At 44.5% G+C, this 20,949-nt stretch overlaps 1 protein-coding gene across 1 annotated transcript; it reads right to left on the bottom strand.

Annotated features, from left to right (window-relative positions):
- Positions 1–6,633: 6,633 nt before the first annotated feature.
- GPR174 (G protein-coupled receptor 174) lies at positions 6,634–7,923 on the bottom strand. The gene has a single exon (XM_078685924.1). It carries the CDS (start codon positions 7,791–7,793, stop codon positions 6,798–6,800), a length of 996 nt encoding a protein of 331 aa, XP_078542050.1. The 5' UTR covers positions 7,794–7,923; the 3' UTR covers positions 6,634–6,797.
- Positions 7,924–20,949: the final 13,026 nt, after the last annotated feature.

A 20,949-nucleotide genomic window follows, 5' to 3' on the forward strand; every position in this document is an offset into this window, starting at 1 on the left:
TATATATAGCAACAGCGGTAGATCGGTCCCATCTACTTCAAAATTGGCAGACTCAGGTGATTCCTACAATGATGGACTGGCTACAGAAAATGAGGAGAGTTAGAACCAGCGAACAGCTATATGCACTACGAATGGGCGGAGTCAAGAAATTTGAAAAAATCTGGAGGCAATATTTCCTATCTGAAGAATGAGGATTAGTTTAAAGGGTTTGAATATATAGGATAGGACGAATATTTATAAAGTGTACTAAAACCAAAGGGTATCAAGGTGCTGGGCGGGACGAAAGAGAGACTAGCACCCGCCAGCTAAGAGGCAAGGAGCCAGGTCTTTAATATCTTCCAAAAGGACTCAAGTGAATTCCCCGCAGTGATAGAGGCGGGCAAAGAATTCCAGAATTTAGCGGCAGTCACAGAAAATGAGCTGCCACACCATTTGAGCCTACGAAATCTAGGAGAGACATGTTTTTTTCTGAGTAGAAGACCTCAGGTTTCTGACTGGAGTGTACCAATGAAACAAGGTTTTAAGATGTGATGAGCCTGTTCAGTGCATAGCTTTTTACACCAAGTTCAGAGCCTTGAAGGTGATGCGCTTCCTGATCGGAAGCCAATGCAAGGCACAGATTCCTTCCCTGGTGGACTTGTGTTTAGGGATGTTAGGAATAAGCCTTGCTGCAGCGTTTTGCACCAACTGAAGCTTATTCAGAGACCCTATGCTGACATCGAGGTATAATGCATTGCAATAGTCTAACCGAGAGGTAACTGGAGCAATGATGGTGGTCCGATGTAGCTCAGAGGGAATGTACGGGCAGCACTTTCTTCAGAATTTTAAGAATATAGAAGCAGGCACTAACTGTGCGATTCACCTGGGCATCAAGAGACAGGCCCTCATCAAAAATGACTCCCAGATTTTTGCCCATTGTCACTGGGACAGGAAGAGGACCGCAGATTTTGGACCACCAGGCGGTAGGCCAAATCGAGGTTTGAGGGCATAAAACCAAGACTTCGGTTTTATCCATGTTAATTTTAAGAGAGTTGTCCTTCATCCATTGTATCATGCTGGTCATACATTGATTGAACATTTGGACAACCAGCTGCAAATCATTAGTGATGGAAATTAGGTTTTGCTTGTCATCCGCATAGGAGAGTACCTGAAAGCCAAAAGATCTTACCAACGAAGCCTAGGGGGGTCACATAAAGATTAAAAAGAGTGGGGCTGAGCGAAGAGCCCTGGAGGACCCTACATGGAAGGCTGAAGGCCTTGGCTTTGAACCCACCGTAAATGATGACATTGGTTCTGCCATACATAAAGGACTGAAGAAGCTGCAAGGCCCTCCCAGTGACTCCTGCTTCCAGCAGTCGCTGAAGCATGCAAACTGGCGAGATGGTGTCAAATGCAGCTGAGAGGTCAAGCAGATTTAACACCGCTGATCTGCCAGTCGTCCTGCATGCGGATACAGTCCGAAGCTGCTAACAAGGTGGATTCAGTGCTATGAACTGCCCGAAAACCATTCTGAGAGCTGTCCAAGATGTCTTGAGTTTCAATATATTTCATAAGCTCGACGTTGATGGATTTTTCCAGCATTTTGGCGGGGGCAGGGAGGCGGGCGATAGGCCTATAGTTCTTTGACTATAAAGAGTTGGCATTGTGCTTCTTAAGAAGAGGTGAGACAGTGGCTTCCTTCCAGATGTTCGGATATTGCCCAGATAAAAGAATATTATTGAAGATTTTGCACAGGAAATTGGCTGTAAGTTCGGGAGCAAGTCTGAGTGTGGACACCCTGCAAGGATCCGTGGGAGCGCCGAATTTGAGGCCAAGTAAGAGTTTCTTTATGCGAGGGACTGTGATAGAAGGGAACAATGCCAAAGCAGGCATAGAAGGTAAGGGTGCCAGAGCTAATTCTGCAGCTGGCTCAGTTTCCTCTGAAGGGGAGAGCTTGTGAAAGATTTTCAAGACTTTCTCCCCGAAGTAGAGGGATATATCATCACAAAAACCTTGGGTAGGATTCAGGAGCAGTGCTCCTGGAGGTTCAGCAATTTCTTTGATGACTTTGAAGAGCATGCTGGAGGAATTATCAGCTGACTCAATCTTGTCAGGAAATACTATCTAAGCTCTTCTCTTGCATCTGTTTGTTAGGCACTTTATGTGTCATCTTAAATTTTTATATGCCTTTAAGTCAACTGTTTTTTTAGTATTTATGGCCCATGCACTTTGTTTGATAACCGTTTTTGGTAACATGCTATGTCTCATGTATTTATTAAGCTACATAATATGAAATACGAATGTATATCTTTATTTATTTATCACTTGTATGCTGATTTACGATGAATATTACCTCGAATTTATATTTATATTTACATTTATGTTAATGTAATATTTAGATCCTAATAAAAAATATATATATAAAATAAAATTACAGCCCAGTCACCAAGTTAGTGCTCTCTTACAAAATAATGGAGAAATATGTCTGCACACAATTTTCAACAGTTTCTAAAATTCCTCTTAATATCGATAGTCATCATTCTGGCTTTTGCCTCAGACCATTTACCATAACCGCATTACTTTTCAAATATTTTTTCCTGCTTAAATTCATGATATGGGAGACACTTCGGGTAAAGTCTTGTTCGACCTATTCATGGGGAACAATTGGGTTGCGGTCCAGTAGTTGGACGCTTCCCACCCGCCTCACACGGGATAAAATGCGGACACCTTCCCGTCCACGCAGCGGGCGGGCGCGCCGAAGGCAAGCCCGTCTGCGCCAGTCCTCGACGGGCCGGGACCAGGGGCCACAGACTCTGTCCATTCTCTGGTTTACTCCTCGGCTCAACTCTCTGCATATCCTGCAACTTCCCTTCCTTCCCCCTCTTTGTTGCATCGTCTTGACTCTCTTGGTATCCTTGTCCCCCGCCCTCCCTGTTTGCTCTCTTCCATCCACAGCCCTACCTCTCCTCCTTCTGATCCTTCCCCTATCACTCGCCCTTCTTCGTTCCCTCGGCAGCTTCCGCTTATCTGCTTAATACCCGCTCTGCTGTCAAGCACCAGACGGAACTTTTTAATCTTCTGACCACAGACTCCCCAGACTTTTTATTTCTTACTGAGACCTGGTTCTCCACGGACTCCCTTCCGGATCTTGTGGCCATTCTCCCTGACACCTACTATGCCCTCCGAGCAGACCGTCCGGATGGTAAGGTTGGGGGAGGTGTGGCGATGATTATCTGTTCCACCTTGAAATTCCAACTTCTTGCTCATCCCCCTATACCTAACGTGGACTACTTGGTAGCCCGATCTTTTAATCTTTCCGTACCTCTTACCGTAGTCCTTATGTATCGCCCCCCTCAAGTCATGCCTTCATATGTAGCTGCTCTACAGGATCTTTTGGCTACGTTGGTGGTCAACAACTCTTCGGTTCTCCTGCTTGGTGATTTTAACTACTGGCCACATGACCCCAGGGAAGATCTGTCTTCTAAAGACTTTTCTGCTACCCTTCAGTGTTTGAACTGCTCATCCCATGTCTCGGCCCCCACTCACGTCCAGGGTCACATCCTGGAACAAATTTGGTCATCACGCTGCGACGTTTCATCCCCCTCTAGACTCCCCTGCGTCTGCTCGGACCACTCTATGATATAATTTTCCATTCTCCTGGGCTCGGCCGACAAGTTCCCGCTACCCAAAAATATTCTGGCTCGTAGTTGGAACCAGACTGACCTTAATTCTCTCTCACTCTCCCTGGCTTCCTCAGCTCCCGATCTTACCGATCTCTCTTTGGATTCTCAGGCAGATTCCATTAGCACCTGGCTCTCTTTTTCTTGCGATCAGGTCGCCCCGCTCAAGAAGGTTAAAGCCGTCCGCCCCTATGACGCGCACAAATGGTTTACTACTGAGCTTAAAGCTCTCAAACTCGATCTTAGGCGGTCGGAACGTCATTGGAGACGGAACTATTGTCCCACTCTCCGCGCCAAATATAGACTCCTCCTCAATGATTATAAACGAGCGATCCTCACGGCAAAAACCAAATACTTTTCTGAGAGAGCTGCCCTTTCTGCTAATAAATCTCGAGAAATCTTTTCCTTGGTTCACAATCTCGCCACCTCTGACCGCACCAGCACTAGTCTTGTTCCATCTCAGATCCTTTGCTCTTCACTCAATGATTACTTTATTGACAAGATCGCCAACATAAAGGCCAATATTCCTACTGTGCTTCAACCTGGTTTCTCCTGTTCTCTTCCATCGTCCTCCTCTTCTCTGGATCATTTTCCACCCATTACCCTGGACCGTTTTCTTAACCTGCTTATAAAAGTCAAGTCTGGCTCCCCGGCGGACTGTGCTCCTGCACGGATCCTCAGAACTCTCTTTACTGGCTGCCCTGCCCCTCCACTTGCCCTTCTGAACGCTTCGCTGGCCCTGGGTTCTGTTCCTTCACCTTTCAAATCAGCTATAGTTCTTCCCATTCTTAAAAAAACTGGACTAGATCCCTCACTTCTTCCTAACTTTAGGCCTATCTCTCTTCTCCCTTATCTTGGCAAGATCCTTGAAAGCTATGTTACATCTTGTCTGTCCACCTATATCGAAGAGAACCACCTCCTGGCCTCCCATCAGGCGGGTTTTTGCCCAGGTCATTCCACGGAGACTGTGGTCCTCGTGGTCCTGGACAAACTTAAGGGGAAAGCTGACATCAATCTCCCCCAAGCCTTGGTTCTCCTCGATTTGTCCGCTGCGTTTGACACGGTCGATCATTCCATCCTTCTCGACCGTGTCAGCGCAGCGGGCATACGGGGCGCTGCCCTCTTTTGGCTTGCGTCCTTTCTTCAAGGCAGGTCCCAAGCGGTCCACCTCTCAGGTTTCTCCGCTCCTCCTCGCTCGGTTACCTGTGGGGTCCCCCAAGGTTCTTCCCTTTCCCCTCTTCTTTTCAATCTTTATATCCACCCTCTTATCATCTCTCTTCTCGAGCTGGGGGTCTCTGTGTATAACTACGCGGATGACTTCCAGCTCGTTTTCGATCTTTCCTCCCCTTCTGATTCCCTCCCTAAGTTCTGTTCCACTTTCCGAATGGATGAGCATCAATCATTTGAAGCTCAATCCTGACAAGACGGAGCTTGTCCTCACGGGTGGTCCCTCAAACCCTTGGTCCTCGCTCCACCGGCCCCCTTCCTTCGGCTCCCCCCCTTCACCGGTTCCCTCTGTTCGAACCCTGGGCATCAAGGTCAGCCATGACCTGTCCATGCATGCCCAAATCAGCTCCGTCGTATCCTCTTGTTTTTTGTCCCTCCATCTTATTCGTAAGATTTCCCGTTTTTTCTCGTCGGACGCCCTTAAAACCATCGTCATGGCTCTGATCACTTATGAAACCCGCCGCCTTCAGGCCATTCAAAATCAGGCAGCCCGCCTCATTCTCCGTCTCCCCAAATCTTCCCACATTACCCCTGCACTTAAGTCCCTCCATTGGCTCCCTGTGCACCTCAGATCTTTTTTCAAACTGGCCTGCCTGGCCTTTCGGGCCCACACCCGCTCAGCTCCCCTTTTTATCAGATCTCTCATCACCCCTCACGCCCCCAGTCGCACTCTCCGTTCCTCTTCCCTTTCCCTTCTGCATGTTCCCCGCTTCCGTAAATCCAGAACTGGGGGCACCCGTTTTTCGGTGTTGGCCCCACGGTTCTGGAACAGTCTTCCTCTTTCCATCCGATCTATTCCCATCTACACCCATTTCCGTAAAGCCCTCAAAACTTTTCTGTTTTCCCAGGCATTTCCCTGTTAGCCTCCCTGGGTCCCCTCTGTGAGTCTAGTCAAGTCCCCAGCGCCAGGAAGCCGCTTGGCCACAGTGCGCTTAACCAAGTTCCTTTTTCATTTCATTTAATTTCATGGTCTTTAATGGCACTGATGACCCATCCTTCTGAAGAGGCTAGACATCTTCACCAGTATCGACAGTACTGATTTCCTACAGCCCCAGCCTTCCCATGCGATTGTCACCATATTGCCATTTTTTTCTCTGAGATGTTTTACTGCAACCTCTGATTGATCTAATCGGTTTTCATAAAGTTCAGTCTATCCAGGTGTCCTTTTTGGTCAAACGCTCACTTGCGGACATTTGGTCAGCAACATGTGTTCTGTCTCAAAATGAGTGGGCCGATTGTGGACTCTGGAAGAAACTACTCTAGCTGCATCATATTTCTTTGCAAGAAGTTCAGCCCAACAATATAACATAACTTAACATAACATCAATGCTTAATTTGAGCTGCTGGTTGCCAGTAGACCCACCGGAAAACATTTTTGGGGACATTCACTTATTTTCCTCATGATATGTTTATCTAGAGCACTAGAGGGAAAAACAAACTAAGTGGAAAGATGGAGGAAGAGAAAGAGGTAAAACTGTCCTAAAGGGAGAAAGCAGGAATATGCAAGAGTGTGATAAGGGGCAGGGAGTGTTTGGTAGAGTAATATATAGAAATGCGGTGGGTTCAAGACTACCAGCCCTGGTATTCAGTGAGCCGATATTTAGTTGCGCTTGCCATGGGCTGCAGTGCAGATCTTTGTGCACCAGCGCTAATGATTTGACAAATTAAGCAATGCATAACAACATAAAATAACATATGACATACCTTTCTGCACCATACCTGATATCTATCATAGTAACAACACTATGGTAATAGAAATATTTTATTCCAAACACATAAGTTAAAAGCCACAAATATCTTTAAAGAAAGTGCTCTCACGTTGTAGATAAGTAGTACTTTTATACTTTGAGGTTGTCCTCACTTGGCCCACATTGTCATGTCAGAGTGGCAGTACATCAATGACCCTTCCACTCAGCCCTTGAAAGATTTTTTTCGGGTACCCTCATCACAGTACAGTTCTGTCTGTAGCTCAACATCCTGCATTTCCTGCCGTGAAAGTCTTCTTCTAAATTCATCTGTCGTAAAGTAGTAAATGATGGGGTCTAAACAGGAGTTCAAACTGGCCAGACACAAAGCCACCGGGTGAAATGTCAATATTGCCTTTTTCTGTGAACAGTCTCTGATTTTATTTGACTTTGCCAAGAAGTGAAGGGGGAAACTGAAGTGGTACGGCGCAAAACAGATCAGGAACACCACAGAGCACGTTAAAATCATCTTCAAGGCTTTCTTTTTCTCTCCAAGGTCGTGGGCTATTGGCTGAGGTTCTTGCAAGGAGGTAATTGTCTTCCATGAGCAGTATACGACTATTACAAGTGGTGTTATGAACCCGAAGATCTCGGCCATGGTGACCATTAAAACGGAATAGAAAACACCAATGTCTTTCACAGGAAGGTCTACAAAGCAGACCTCATCTTTTGTTCCATTGTGACTATTAATTCTCAAAAGAGGAAAGGGCAAGCAGCTGACACAAACCACAACCCATCCGGCAATGCTGATGTACACATCAAACATGCGCTTGCAGTGGCTGTACCTGAAGGGGTACATGACAAACAGGAAGCGTCTTATGCTGATGCACACCAAGAAGTAGATGCTGGCATACATATTGACGTACTTGAGATAGAAACACAACATGCACAGAAACTCGCCGAACGGCCAGGTGTGGTGCAGGTAGTAGAATATGCGCAGCGGCAAGGAGAGCACTTGCGCCAAGTCAGCAATAGCCAAATTGATCATAAATATCACAGCTCTTTTAGTCTCTTTGACATAGGCGTAGAAGACCCACAAAGCTAACACGTTCCCTATCAATCCCGGAACCAGCAGGATGGTGTAGGTGATTGCATACAAAAAGTTTAAGAAACCAGGGTCTACCTCACAATTGTCGGTATTATTACTCACATTTCCATGCATCTTAATTTAAAAATAAATCACACAGGTATATCATAAAAAGCTGTCATATAATTTAAGATACTATAGCTTATTGAGGAAAACCCAGCAAATTGTCAAGTTAACGTGGTAGATGTAGTTTTCCAAGTGCCGGCTTTTGTCCTGGCATGTATCTGGTTTTTCACAGTGTCGTCCATGTGTCTCATGTTGGAACAAATGTTTCATATTCTTTCTGGCAAAACCAGGTTAGGTCAGGCCTTTATAATGTAAATCCTTCTCGCAGGTGGTATTGATTTGATTTTCTCATGCATGTTTCTATGCTTCAGACTGCACTTGCCAAAAGAGGTCACTTTCACAGTTTCCATAACATGGTGAGGCCATAAGATAACACCATCAGAGGATCCACCTGCAATGGCCTGTGTGTGATGGCTTTGAGGAATCCCCTTATGAGAACGGATACTTTTGATGCTGAGTTTCGAAGCTTTGGAAATCAATGTTGTGAAAATGTGTAATTCAGAATGTCTTCCTCCGGCTTTGAATCTGCAGCCACATATGCCAGCGGGGAACCACAACTGAAAGAAAATTTGGGAAACAGATATTATTACTTTAATTTTACTTTTTAATAATGAATAGACAATATATTCTACAAAAATTGTAAATAGTTAAAATGATGCCAACAATAAACCTGTTCATAAATTCTTGAAACTTAGAGTAAATAAAATTAGAAAAACACGAATAGAGATTTTTAAATAAAGGCCAATGCACAATGATTGTCACCAGGGAGAAAAATAAGATCTGCATAATACCCAGGAATTAATGATAAGATTTGAAGACAGAGACATAAGACAGAAAATTCCAAGAACATGAAGTGAAAAGGAAAAGAGATTGGAACAATGGTGCATTGGGAAATAACTCATTGTTCGAACCAGATGGCAGAACTGAAATTTAGCACAAGATTACAAAAGTGTACTGGGACACAAGTTGTATAGACATAGAAGGCAAAAGCAATATCATAAACAAATAGTCAACAAGGAAAAAGTATTTATTTAACATGGCAGTGAACATTCGAATGAACCATCTTATTAATAAGTAGACGTGAGTAATTGAAGGCAGAAAAAAGTACCCAAAGGCAGAGCTGAGTACCAAATAAAAAGTAACAAAGTAATATTGAACGAGACTTTGCATGAATTGATCCCCTAATTCGTAACCCTGGGCGTAATTTGTGTAGTAGCGCTACGCGTATCTATGCAAAGTGCAATTTGCACGCTTCGCGTAGCTACGCGAACTGCGTAGTGCGGTAGGGAAATGCAATTCACACTGATTGCACAGTGCTGGATGCTTGTCCGCACTGTGCAATCATTGCAAACGGCATCTTGCACAGTGCAAGCAGTCGTTTTCGACCGCTCAAGTAGATTTGTACTCAAGCGGCAGCTTTCTCAACGTGGACTGGTAGTTTCTCATCGCGAGCGGTCTCGAGCATACGCGACTACTTCCAATGAGAAACCTGACCTCCCTGCTTTGAGAATCTCGCCGGAAGGTTTCTTTTCCATGCTCATGATCGGCAACTTGATGTTGCTGATCGCGAACGAGGAAAAAGTCTTGCCGGGATGTTGATATTTCTCGCTCGCGGTCACCAACTTGACGTTGAGGACCGCGAGCAAGCAAAAAATGCCCGCTACGCTATGCGTTTTTGTACTGTGCTACGTTCAATTCGCGTAGTACGTAGTAGCGCAAACTACGCTCGCTCCATGAGCGTAGCATAGTACTACGCCCAGGTTTACCAATTAGTCACCTGTATCACCCATGACACTTTATAGCTCATAAAGTGTCACTTAAAAAATATTTAGAGGTCCAAAATGTGGACATATGCGATGGGGCCTGCTCACAAACGTATGCCTGTTAGGAGTTCACAAATGGATCCTGTCAAGCGTAAGACTTTTTATGGGTGCGAAGACCACCACCATGATTGCGGAGATGCATGCATTCATAAATGCATGGACAATGGGGAACAATATAGGTGTTCCTGGGTGCTTTCAAGGACTGGCAAAGCTCGGAAGGTTGTGAATGCTCACAAACAAGGACGTTTGTGGGCATTCACAGACTCCTCATTGTTTACTCTGTTGCCTGGAAATGGTCGTATTTTACTCTAGCCCAGGGTTGATGTAAATGCCTTTCCAGGATGGAAATGGAAATATATTACCGCCGATTTTGGTGGGGGCATAGGAGAAAGGCCTTCCCCACAGGAAAAAAAATTCTATTTGCAGAAATAAAATGTGAAAAGAAATAATTATCAATGGAATTCTACGGGGCACACTGTACAGAAATAGCACAAATAATTAAATACATTCTGACCTAGATTTAAAGATGAAAATGAGTTTTACTATATTTTTTTAAATAGCCATAGGAAAACCTGTGAAATAGTGTAACAGACTAGTTGTAAAATCACAACTCTTTTTGTTTTATCCTGGAATCTAACAGAAATCACCCACTGAATCGCTGTGGTGTGGGCAGAAATACATTTGATTAAGGGATATTGTGGCAATAACATTCACTAATTAGTGTTTCTGCATTGATACTTGCATGTTTTGTCCAATATTTCACCCGAATACTACACCTGCTCCATAGCAAAGTGTCTGTGTGAAGGAATCCTGACCCGTCCAGTTAAAGAAGATCTTGCAAACCTGATTTGGATTGTAAGGCTGGTGTCTGGCCCAATTAGGACTGACAATGGACCTGTAACGTAGCCACATATTTGATAAATGAAGTGAAAGTGTATATTGAACAAAAACAATAAATATTTTGGGCTAGATGTACGACCAATGAATTTTGCGTCTCGCAAATTGCGACAAATTGCAAGTCGCAATTTTTGAGTCGCAAAACTCAATCAATGTACAACAGTGTCTCAGACACTGTTTGCGATTCCCTATGGGGTCGCAAAGTGCACGCCTCATGAATATTAATGAGGCTGTCGCAATTTGCTACCCCACTGGGAATGGCTAGCACTCCCAGGGATGATGGCCTGCTGGTGTTAGAAGACCACCATCTCTGAGACTGCTTTGTCAATAAAGCAGTTTTTTTTTTTAAATGTAGCCCGTTTTCCTTAAAGGAAAATAGGATGCATTTAAAAAAGAAAAATGAAACGTTTCAGTTTCAATTTGTAAGGGCAGGAAGTGGTCCCTGGGACCACTGCCTGCTCTCAAAAAATATTTGAGCACCCATTCACAAACGGGGACCCCTTCCCATTTCCGAATGGTTTACCACCTACTTGAAGTAGGAGGTAAACTGTGAGTTTATTACCTCTATAGACTAACTCATGTTTTTATTTGCTAGCTTAGAAAACTACACATGCCCCTATCCCAGGCAGTAGTAGGAGCGTAGAAGCAGTAGAGCAAAGTAATTACAATTTGGAGTGTGTGAAGGTACATAGAAGTTTAGCAAAAACAGAAAAGGAGCTCAACATGCCATATGCAACAGAATTTGAAGAAACATTTGAAGAGGTAAGAGAAACTTGTAAGAGGCATCTTTGGGTCTCAAAATAGAAGAAAGAACAGGTCATCAAAAAAACTTTAAAGACTCCAGTCACTTATACAGCAACAGTTTTATGCAAATCTGCCTCAAGACCATAGCTAGAATGCAACATTTTCTACACAGATTTATCTTCAATCATGAGCGCATAGTTCATGGTTCTTATGATATACTCCTTAAAGGTTCTATGTTCCTATTGACTTAAACATAAAAATGACGTGATATCATCTTCATCCATTAGTGTTCTTACGATCATAGAGCATATGTTGCTAGCAATAAAAAAAGAACAAGAGCAACCTTAATGAATGTTCTTCCAAGACTTCAGCCGTACCTATAAACAACACATGGATAATAGGTGTAGGACAGGAACCCACAAAAGGTGAATTCCCGGAGTGTGCTGCATTTGTTTCAATAAGGAAAATGTACATCATAACAAGGAACTAACAAATCTACATGGGTGCTTATTTGCGGAACAAAACGGCAGATTTATTTATGCTGATGTTACTGTGTCTCAAATACGGTTTAATCTATCTGTCTTTTTGTTCATAATATTGGAAGATTAGCAGAAGAATACAATGTGTTAACCTAATTGAAGGGTAGTGTAGGGAAGTCTGTACCTCATAATAAAGAAACCCATTGCCTAGAAAAAGTTAAAAAGAGAATTATGGCACATTTTTTGGGGGAGAGATTTGAAGGGATGGGACGAGAACAGAGTTTGGACTTGGAACTAAACCAGAAAGAAAAGACTCAGTGGTGACAAACATAGTACAACATGAGGGAATGGTTTCTTGGTAACGAGTCAGGGTAATGTACATCTTGATAACTGTGGCGATGCCTGTCTTGAAAATATCTGAGGTGGTCAATGCATTATAAATAATGGAGTCAACACTCAGGTATACTAGTGTGGGCAAAGACCCAGAGTGGTCGTTAGCCCTTTTTTTTAAATAACCTACGGCCAGATGGTGAAATGCGTCTGGATCTGCGGTCGGGTATAGTGTCCGGGTGGCTCACTACACCTACTACCCACTTACTCTGATTCTCAGGACTATGGTCAGCACACAAAGTCATTGAGATTCAGGTTTGTCTGAAGGTTTGGGCGTAGGTTGTAGTGCTGGCTCCAGAAACTGTTGGATACTTTGTCTTGGCTTGCGTCGGTCTGGAAGCTTGTTATTCAACTTTCATTACTGTCTCTATCCAGTGATTGGTCGTTCTTCAATTGCTGGCTGGAAGCCCCTTCCTCTGTCCTCTTCCTCTTGGCCCCCTTCAGTATCCTTCTCACCTCCCTCTTTGGCTTCCACCTTCTTGAACAACCACACATTCCGGGTCACTGTTTCTGCCTCATGCAGGCAGTTACCATCCACCATTGTTATCTCCCACGCTCCTGGCTCTTAGGGTGTGCAGAATTTTCTCCGTGGTCAAAGGTCATTGAGGAGCCCCTGATCCCCAGGTTGCAGATAGTGGTCGCCTGCATACCTCTTCAGGCTGGCCCTCATGTTATTCTTTGCTCACCTGGCTTCGGTGCCCTCCAGGTCATACTCATGAGGGGATCACCTGGCTGCACTGGAATCGCATCCCGTCTCTACACTATTCACATGTGAGACCAGGAAGCACACTGAGCCATGCAATGAGGTGTTCCTCGATACTCCTGCAGGAATCTATGTAGGCTGTTTAAAGGGTTTTTTGCCTTCATGCACAGCAATCATCAGTTCCTTGTTCAATGTGCGCAGGCAGCTCTCGACATCGCCATTGGCCTGCAGCCACTGTGGGGTAATCCATCAATGCCAAATGCACAGGTGTTGGCGGAATGCCTGGAACTAGAGTCCTTGAAAAGATGGACCATTATCGGTACTGCTTTTTTCTAAAAACACACCTAAGACCTTCTCCAGTACAGGGACAACACTGTTGAATGCTGTTAATTCAATCAGTTCACAATGTTATATTTAGAGTGGCTGCCCACTAGCACCATGGTGATTCTCTCATGAGGGAAACTGACAAAATTGGGGCCGACTTTCTTCCATGGGGTGTCAGTTGGTTCCTTTGTAAGTACTGGAGCTGGCGTTTAGGGTCTGCCAGTGATCTGGTATGTTTTGCATTCCCTCACGAGGTCATCCATGATGACTTTTAATGTGAGGAACCACACTTTCCCTCATAGATGGTTCTTGGTCTTGACTGTCCCTTGATGCCCTCTATGAGTGAGCTGAGCCAACCACTATGTTAGACCTTGCGGTATAGCTATGCAGTGTCCCCGTAGCACAAGGCTATCTGGGGTGAAGCTCATCTCATACCTAACTCTCCAGAGTTGCATCAGCCATTTTTTGTCAGTGCCACCGCACTGGTTGGCATCCTGCAGGAATGTGTTCCAGGCCCCTTTATTTAACATTGCTATGACCTTTGTGAGTACCATATCATCAGCAGTCACCTGACTGATCTTTTGAAGACGTAACGCTCTTGGGCATGCTCCTGGGCTCACCATTCATATGTATGCCTCCGCCTGGCCTTCATCGAGTCCAGGTCTGTAATGTTCTTGTGGTGGAGGTTGAGACAAGAAGTTGGCTGAGTTCCTGGAGCCTTGTTTGTATACCAAATCAAATTAATAGTGCTGCAGCTGAATCACCCAGTGTTCAATCCTTGGCGGAGCATGTGGCGCTGTGCCCTTGAACAGTGGGACAGCCATTTGCTGGTCTGCGAATATTCGGAAGGGCCAACCACACAGAGAACACAGATACAGATGGAAGTGTCTACAGGCCCACTTCATGGCAAGGGCATCCCTGTCGATCTGGGCATACCTGGCTTCCATGTGGGAGAGAGCTCTGATGGCGAAGCCAATGGGTGCCTTTTGTCCCGAGTCGACTTCTTGTGTAAGCACAGCTCCCAGGCCCACCAAGCTGGCATTGACAATTACCTCCATCCTTTACTTAGTGTCAAAGTTGGCCATTGTTGTTTTGCTGAGGAGCCCCGACTTGATGTGGTGGAGCCCTCCTTCTTCCTGGCAGCCCTAGGACCATTTAGCATCAGCCTTTGTCAGTGCCCTGAGCAGTTCTGTGATGCTCGATAGATTGTGGATGAACTGACTGCAATAAGTGGCCATCCCTGAAAGCTGCAGACTTTTATGGCGTTTCACAGTGCATGGGCTTATTTGATCACTTGTGACTTCCTGTGTCTTTTGAAGGTGCCTCATCTCAATGGCTGCCTTGCCATGGGTTACGTGGATCTGTGCTCTGGTTTTCAGGGTCACTCTGTGAAAGCTGTCGAATGTTTTTCACCATTGTTGTACTTCCTTGTGCCCAAAGGCCCCTCAGCCCTCACTGGCAAACTTTGGCTAGATGTTGGGTTTGCCACAGTTGCAGCACATCTTTCATTGAGCCGGATAGTTTTCTGTGGATGTTCCACTTGTCTGCAATTGCTGCACCATCCAGCAACAGGTATGGGTGTGGCTGGCTTGGGGTGGGTGTGTTGAGTTTTAGTGGACATTGCATCTACGGTTTCCACTTTCACAACAGGTGACTTGCTGCTGCTGCGGCCCTGGACCAGGTCTATGCAGCCCATGCTACCGACTGCTCATGGTACTGTGCAGGGATGAGGATATTACTGAGACTGATGTTGGGTTGACTCATTATCAGACCCCACAGAGTCTTGGACGGGCATCCTTTGATAATCTGTGCCTGGATCATCTTTGGCTGGTCATCAGCAGTGCAGGTGCCGGCCAGTTCCCAAAGGTAGGCATATAAGTTGTCAATCAACTCCCACTCACTTTGGCATGCTTGTCATAGCTTACAGCATTGAAAGTCTGGGTTTAGCTGAGAGTCGAAGTGGGCATTGAGGGCCCTGACTGTGGTATTGTTCTCATCATCCGCACCCGTGTTGGGGAGGTGAAGTAGCAAGGAGCACTTGACGACTTTTTATGTCTCATGGGTGGATCTAAAGTAATTGTTCAGCCGGTCTACACACATCTTCCATCTGGGGGTGGTAGTAGCAGGGGTTTACTAGCTCACTTAAGGGATGAAGTGCAGCCACTGGTCTGCACTGCAAAAAGGCTGTAATACAGGTGGCACCTGGGCATGTGCAGCTTTGAAGTCATTTGCCATGCTTCACGGATCATAGAACCTGCACAGTTGCGGACGGAGCTATCGCCAGAGCTAACACTCAGGTATACTAGTGCGGGTAAAGACCCTGAGCAGTTTTTAGCCCTTTTATTTATAGCCTCTGGCCACATCAGTGAGATGGGGTGAGATGTGTCAAATCTGGGTCGAGGCATAGTGGATGTGTGGCTTACTAAAGTAATGCAAAAAGAACAATTGATGGACAGAATGCAGAACAGTGTCATACATTCACCCCAGTACAGGGATCTGGGTCTCAATCCATCGTTTTCTTGCTCACCATGCTGTTCCAGTTTGGATCCAGCCATATGCAAATCAGTCTTGACCCTGCGCTCAATGGGAACAGTCCAGCCCGAACTGCCAAGCCAGGTCCTCCCTGGACTGGAAACAAGCATCCTAGGACCGGTTTTGTGCTTTCAGTCCTCTTCAGCCATGATAGCTTGACTCCAGTGGCATGGAGAGCACAGGACTCACGTCTGAGCATACCAGTACCACTCGGGGTGACAAATGCAAAAAGAACAATCGATGGACACAATGCAGAACAATGTCATACATTCACCCCAGTACAGAGATCTGGGCCTAAATCGATAGTTTTTTTGCTCACCATGCCGTTCCAGTTTGGACACAGCCATATGCAAATCAGTCTTGACCCTGCGCTCAATGGGAACAGTCCACCCCGAACTGCCAAACCAGGTCCTCCCTGGACTGGAAACAAGCATCCTAGGACTGGTTTCGGGCTTTCAGCCCTCATCAGCCAGGATGGTACAAAAGGGGGTGGTGATGGACGGAGCATCTGAACCAATCAAACACTCACACCCAGTCAATAGATCTGGGTTCAATCCATCACCGTTCTTTAGCCCACTCTGCCACACCAGTTCAGACATGCCATATGCAAATCAGTCTGACCCTGTGCCTCATGGGAACAGTCCAGCCCGAACTGCCAAGCCATGCCTTCCCTGGACCGGAAACAAGCTTCAGAGGACCGGTTTCTGGCATTTCAGCCGTCTTCAGCCCGGCTTGCTTGAATCCAGTGGCAAAGTGAGCAAGGGACTCGAGTCTGAGCATACCCTGCCAACTTATGGGGAACAAAGCGGTACAAAAGGGGGTGGTGATGGACGGAGCATCTGAACCAATCAAACACTCACACCCAGTCAATAGATCTGGGTTCAATCCATCACCGTTCTTTAGCCCACTCTGCCACCCCAGTTCAGACATGGCCATATGCAAATCAGTCTGACCCTGTGCCTCATGGGAACAGTCCAGCCCAAACTGCCAAGCCATGCCTTCCCTGGACCGGAAACAAGCTTCCGAGGACCGGTTTCTGGCATTTAAGCCGTCTTCAGCCCGGCTTGCTTGAATCCAGTGGCAAAGTGAGCAAGGGACTCACGTCTGAGCATACCCTGCCAACTTATGGCGAACAAAGCGGTACAAAAGGGGGTGGTGATGGACGGAGCATCTGAACCAATCAAACACTCACACCCAGTCAATAGATCTGGGTTCAATCCATCACCGTTCTTTAGCCCAGCCAGGATAGCTTGTCTACAGTGGCATGGAGAGCACGGGACTCACGTCTGAGCATACCCGTCCCACTCGGGGTGACAAATGCAAAAAAAATCAATTGATGGACAGAATGCAGAACAATGTCATACATTCACGTTAGAAAAACAGAGAGGGACCCCTCAAAACTCTCAAGGGAAATGAGGTACTTATAACCGAAATCAAAAGAATTCCCTTGAGCCAACAATTCAAATGTCCATATACAGTAGTTAACAATACAATAAAATATTGAATGCTGTATCCAATATATTACAACATTTTATTAAAAAAGCTTTTATATTTGCAATTCATTACAAAAAGATTAAAACCGCAAATAGCATCACATTTATAACACAATAAAAAGGTATTTTTAAGAAAAAAACATACAGTACATATGAACCATGGGGGAATTGATTAACAACAATCCAGTCTTCCCTGGACTGGAAACAAGCATCCTAGGACCGGCTTTAAGCTTTCAGCCCTCAACAGCCAGGATAGCTTGACTCCAGTGGCATGAGGAGCACAGGACTCACGTCTTAACCCGTCCCACTCGGGGGTGTAGCTTTTGGGGAAGTGTTTGGGGTGTGAGACTCCCCCAAATATTGCTTCCTGGGTTTGGTAGCTAGGTCAGGGGGGGCTAAGTCGGGGCTGTGCCATTTTTTCTCACTGTGAGCCAAGAACGAAAAACAAAACAGTGTCCTTTGAATTGAATGGGAGAGGGGTGAGGTAAAGAGAAATTCATCATATGGCTGAATTCTAAAATGTGAAAAAATAACATAACATGAGATAACATGGAATCAATGCTGGCTTCCCTGTTTGTCCAAATTGTGGGATTCTAGGCAAATATTTTCTTTCACAGAGCCTCCATTTTCTTTATTATATCACAAATGAGCAACCTTTTAAACATTTGAATTCAGGATGTGAGCTGTAAAAGCACCTCAATGCACCTTTTATATTTGATTTATTAGACTTTAATGTTAGTCCATCTATATTAAGAATCTAGGCCACATTTAGGGTTTACATGACTAATGACTTGCCTCCTAATTCTCTAATGTCATGACATTGGGGGGCGAACCATGACTGTTTCTAAAAACTATCACTGTTTATAAATGTCTGTCTGAGCAGTGATATAATCTGATGCACTAAGGTGCAACACTTTCGCATGTTAGAGAAATACACTTTATTTGAATTTTGAAGAGATTGTATCATATTTGTTTCTTGCACGAAATACAAGAAAAGCCTTTTCATGGCTCGGCTTGAGCATGGTCCTTTAGAGCATAGCCTGACACATGGCTCAGCTCATCCTATTAAACTGCCTGCAGCTAGCTCGCCTCTATTTGCAACTGGGGCTTAGCACATTGGCCACTTAATAAAATGATTTATAAAAGGCAAGAACAAGCATAATCGAGCCCTGCCCACAGGCACTGACTTGACAACAATCATGGATTCTTGTAGCAGAGATGAAGAAAGTGTGTGCTGTGAAAATACATTTAAAATAAGTGATCCCAGAGCAGGGGACTTCAGACTGCTGTGTTGTATATGACATTACTCATAAGTTCCCTGGAAGAACTACCCGCCCCAGGAGAATGGATGTGGCCGTAATTCAGAGAGGTGTTTGGGGTGTGGAACCCCCTCTAATGCATTCTTGGTTTGGTAGTCGAGTCTGGGGGCCCTAAGTTAGGATGTGTTTTCTTGATATTCTCATTTCACAAAGAGGTTTTAACTTGTTTGTTTTGGACCCAGAAAATAAAAATATATAGTGACCGGTTTACCAAAAAAGTAGTAAATCTGCACCAATAGACAAATCCTTGATTTGGTGGAAATGTACTACTTCTTGGAATTCACAAACATTGGCAGTTGTAGGCTTGGAAATGTGAACCAGTATCCAGTTTCCAACCATACTAAAGGCAAACACCCAAAAGGTGATAGCATGAATGCTTGCAAATAGTCTAACCGGTGGCAATCATTCGGGGCAGCATTCCATCCATCATTTTTTTTCCACTGTGTCACTCTAGACAGAGGCCACTTATGCAAACCAGTACTTACCCTGCTCCTCCTGGAAACAGTCCATCCTGAACCTTGGTCATCTCACACTTCAACCCCTCAACCCTGCGGACCACTGCTTTTTAGTAGGAAAATCTGAGATTCACCCCCCCACCCCAACTTCCCCAAGTTTCACAGACTAAGCTGTGCCTCTGGTAATAACGTTCTTTATATTCACATAGACTGGATAAGAGTGCATTCATTTTATATGGATAGATTCCCGAATAATAATCTGTGTATCACATCATCCCCTAATGGTAACTAAAACATGATGTACATTCATCAGTGAACATTAGGGGAGTTAGAAATTACTTTATTCATGGTGTGTTGCAATGTTCTTTCATAAACAAATGGGGGGCCGGGCCCTATACATCACACAACAACTCCCTATCAAAACAAGGTATAGTGCATTGTTACCATTCTAGAAGAAGCACCGTTACCAACTATGGGATTTGTGCATTGCGAAAACAACACCCACTCGAAGTAGCACTATGCAGGCAAACATTGGAAAAAACAAGATGCCCTAATAGAGAGAATAATCTCAGCATATATGTACAGTACATTAAATGTACACTCAATGTAGCAAATCTATCTTCAAAAGCAGAACTGGAGTAGAATCAAGGATGCAGCACAGTGAGCCAATGTTTCTATGACATAAAGGGAACACGCATGCCTTTCTACTTACCACAACAAACTTACAATTTATTGTAGTTGCATTGATGGCACACTCCTGACAGGAACAGAAAGTGAACAGGACCTTAGAGATGGGTTTCTTAGCAAATAACAACAATAATCCGAATAATCACTAGCTTTAAATCTATGCATTCCACATAAACAGTTAATTTTAAACACCACCATCAGCTTAAATGGCATAAAATATAGACATTGATAATCTCCAAATCAATCTTCAGACATCCCTAGCTGCTTATGCAGAAAGTGCTAACATCCTCAGCACAACTCCTTAGCGCAATTCAACTCAAGCAATAAACAACACATGGATATATTTGGATACTTCAAATGGGGATCATGTCTAATACAATTCACAGCTAAAGCCAAGTATATGGAATATAAGATCCACAGATGGAACGTAATCGTTTGTAAGTAACTCCAGTAATTCAGGCAAGCAAAGGCCATGACACACTGATTGCAATTTAACACTGACAATTTTAATGTACTTTGCAAGACTTTTAAAAAAATACATATTTTACAAAATCTCCAGTGATAGAAATTATGCAATCTAACAATTACAAACAAATAATTGTCAGAAGCAGGTGCTCAAACTAAGCAACAAAACATGGGGCAAGCCGTGGCAAACACATATGGATTAATGGAGCTACTCTATTACTAGAGAGTCTAAAATAGGGATACAAACTGCCATACCCTCTCATGAAATTACTTGTAGTACCAGATTTCGGTGCAGCAGGACATGCTATCCCCAATGTACTCCCAAAAAATCAATGTACTGAAGGCAAACTTTTATAGTACTGCAGGCTTCACGAACGTTACAGGGGCAATGGAGTGAACGAACATCTAGTCTACAGCAATGCCCGTCTAGACCCCTCTTGACTTTTCTACTTTCTATAGTATTCTCACTAATATTAAATCTGGCTCCCCCCAAGGATCCGATTCTCTCCTTGATACTTCAGAAACTGTCCCATCCATACTATGCATTCTCATGGAACTACTTAACACATCATTATGTGAAGCTAAAGTTCCAGCGGCCTGGAAACACGCCATGGTCCTCCCCCTCTTAAAAAAAGCTAATTCTGATCCTGAGATCCTCTCCAATTTTCGTCCCATCTCCTTACTCCCGATCCTTTCTAAAATTCTAGAAAAACACATAAACACCCAGTTGACGAATTTTGTTGAAACTCATAACATCCTCCATCCGTCTCAATCGGGTTTCAGGGCAGGTTTTTCAACAGAAACGACACTCTTGGGAGTCACCGAGAACATTCGAACACAGGTCGATAAAGGAG

This window comes from Lissotriton helveticus, chromosome 4_1 (genome assembly GCF_964261635.1).
Source record: "Lissotriton helveticus chromosome 4_1, aLisHel1.1, whole genome shotgun sequence".
NCBI lineage: Eukaryota > Metazoa > Chordata > Amphibia > Caudata > Salamandridae > Lissotriton > Lissotriton helveticus.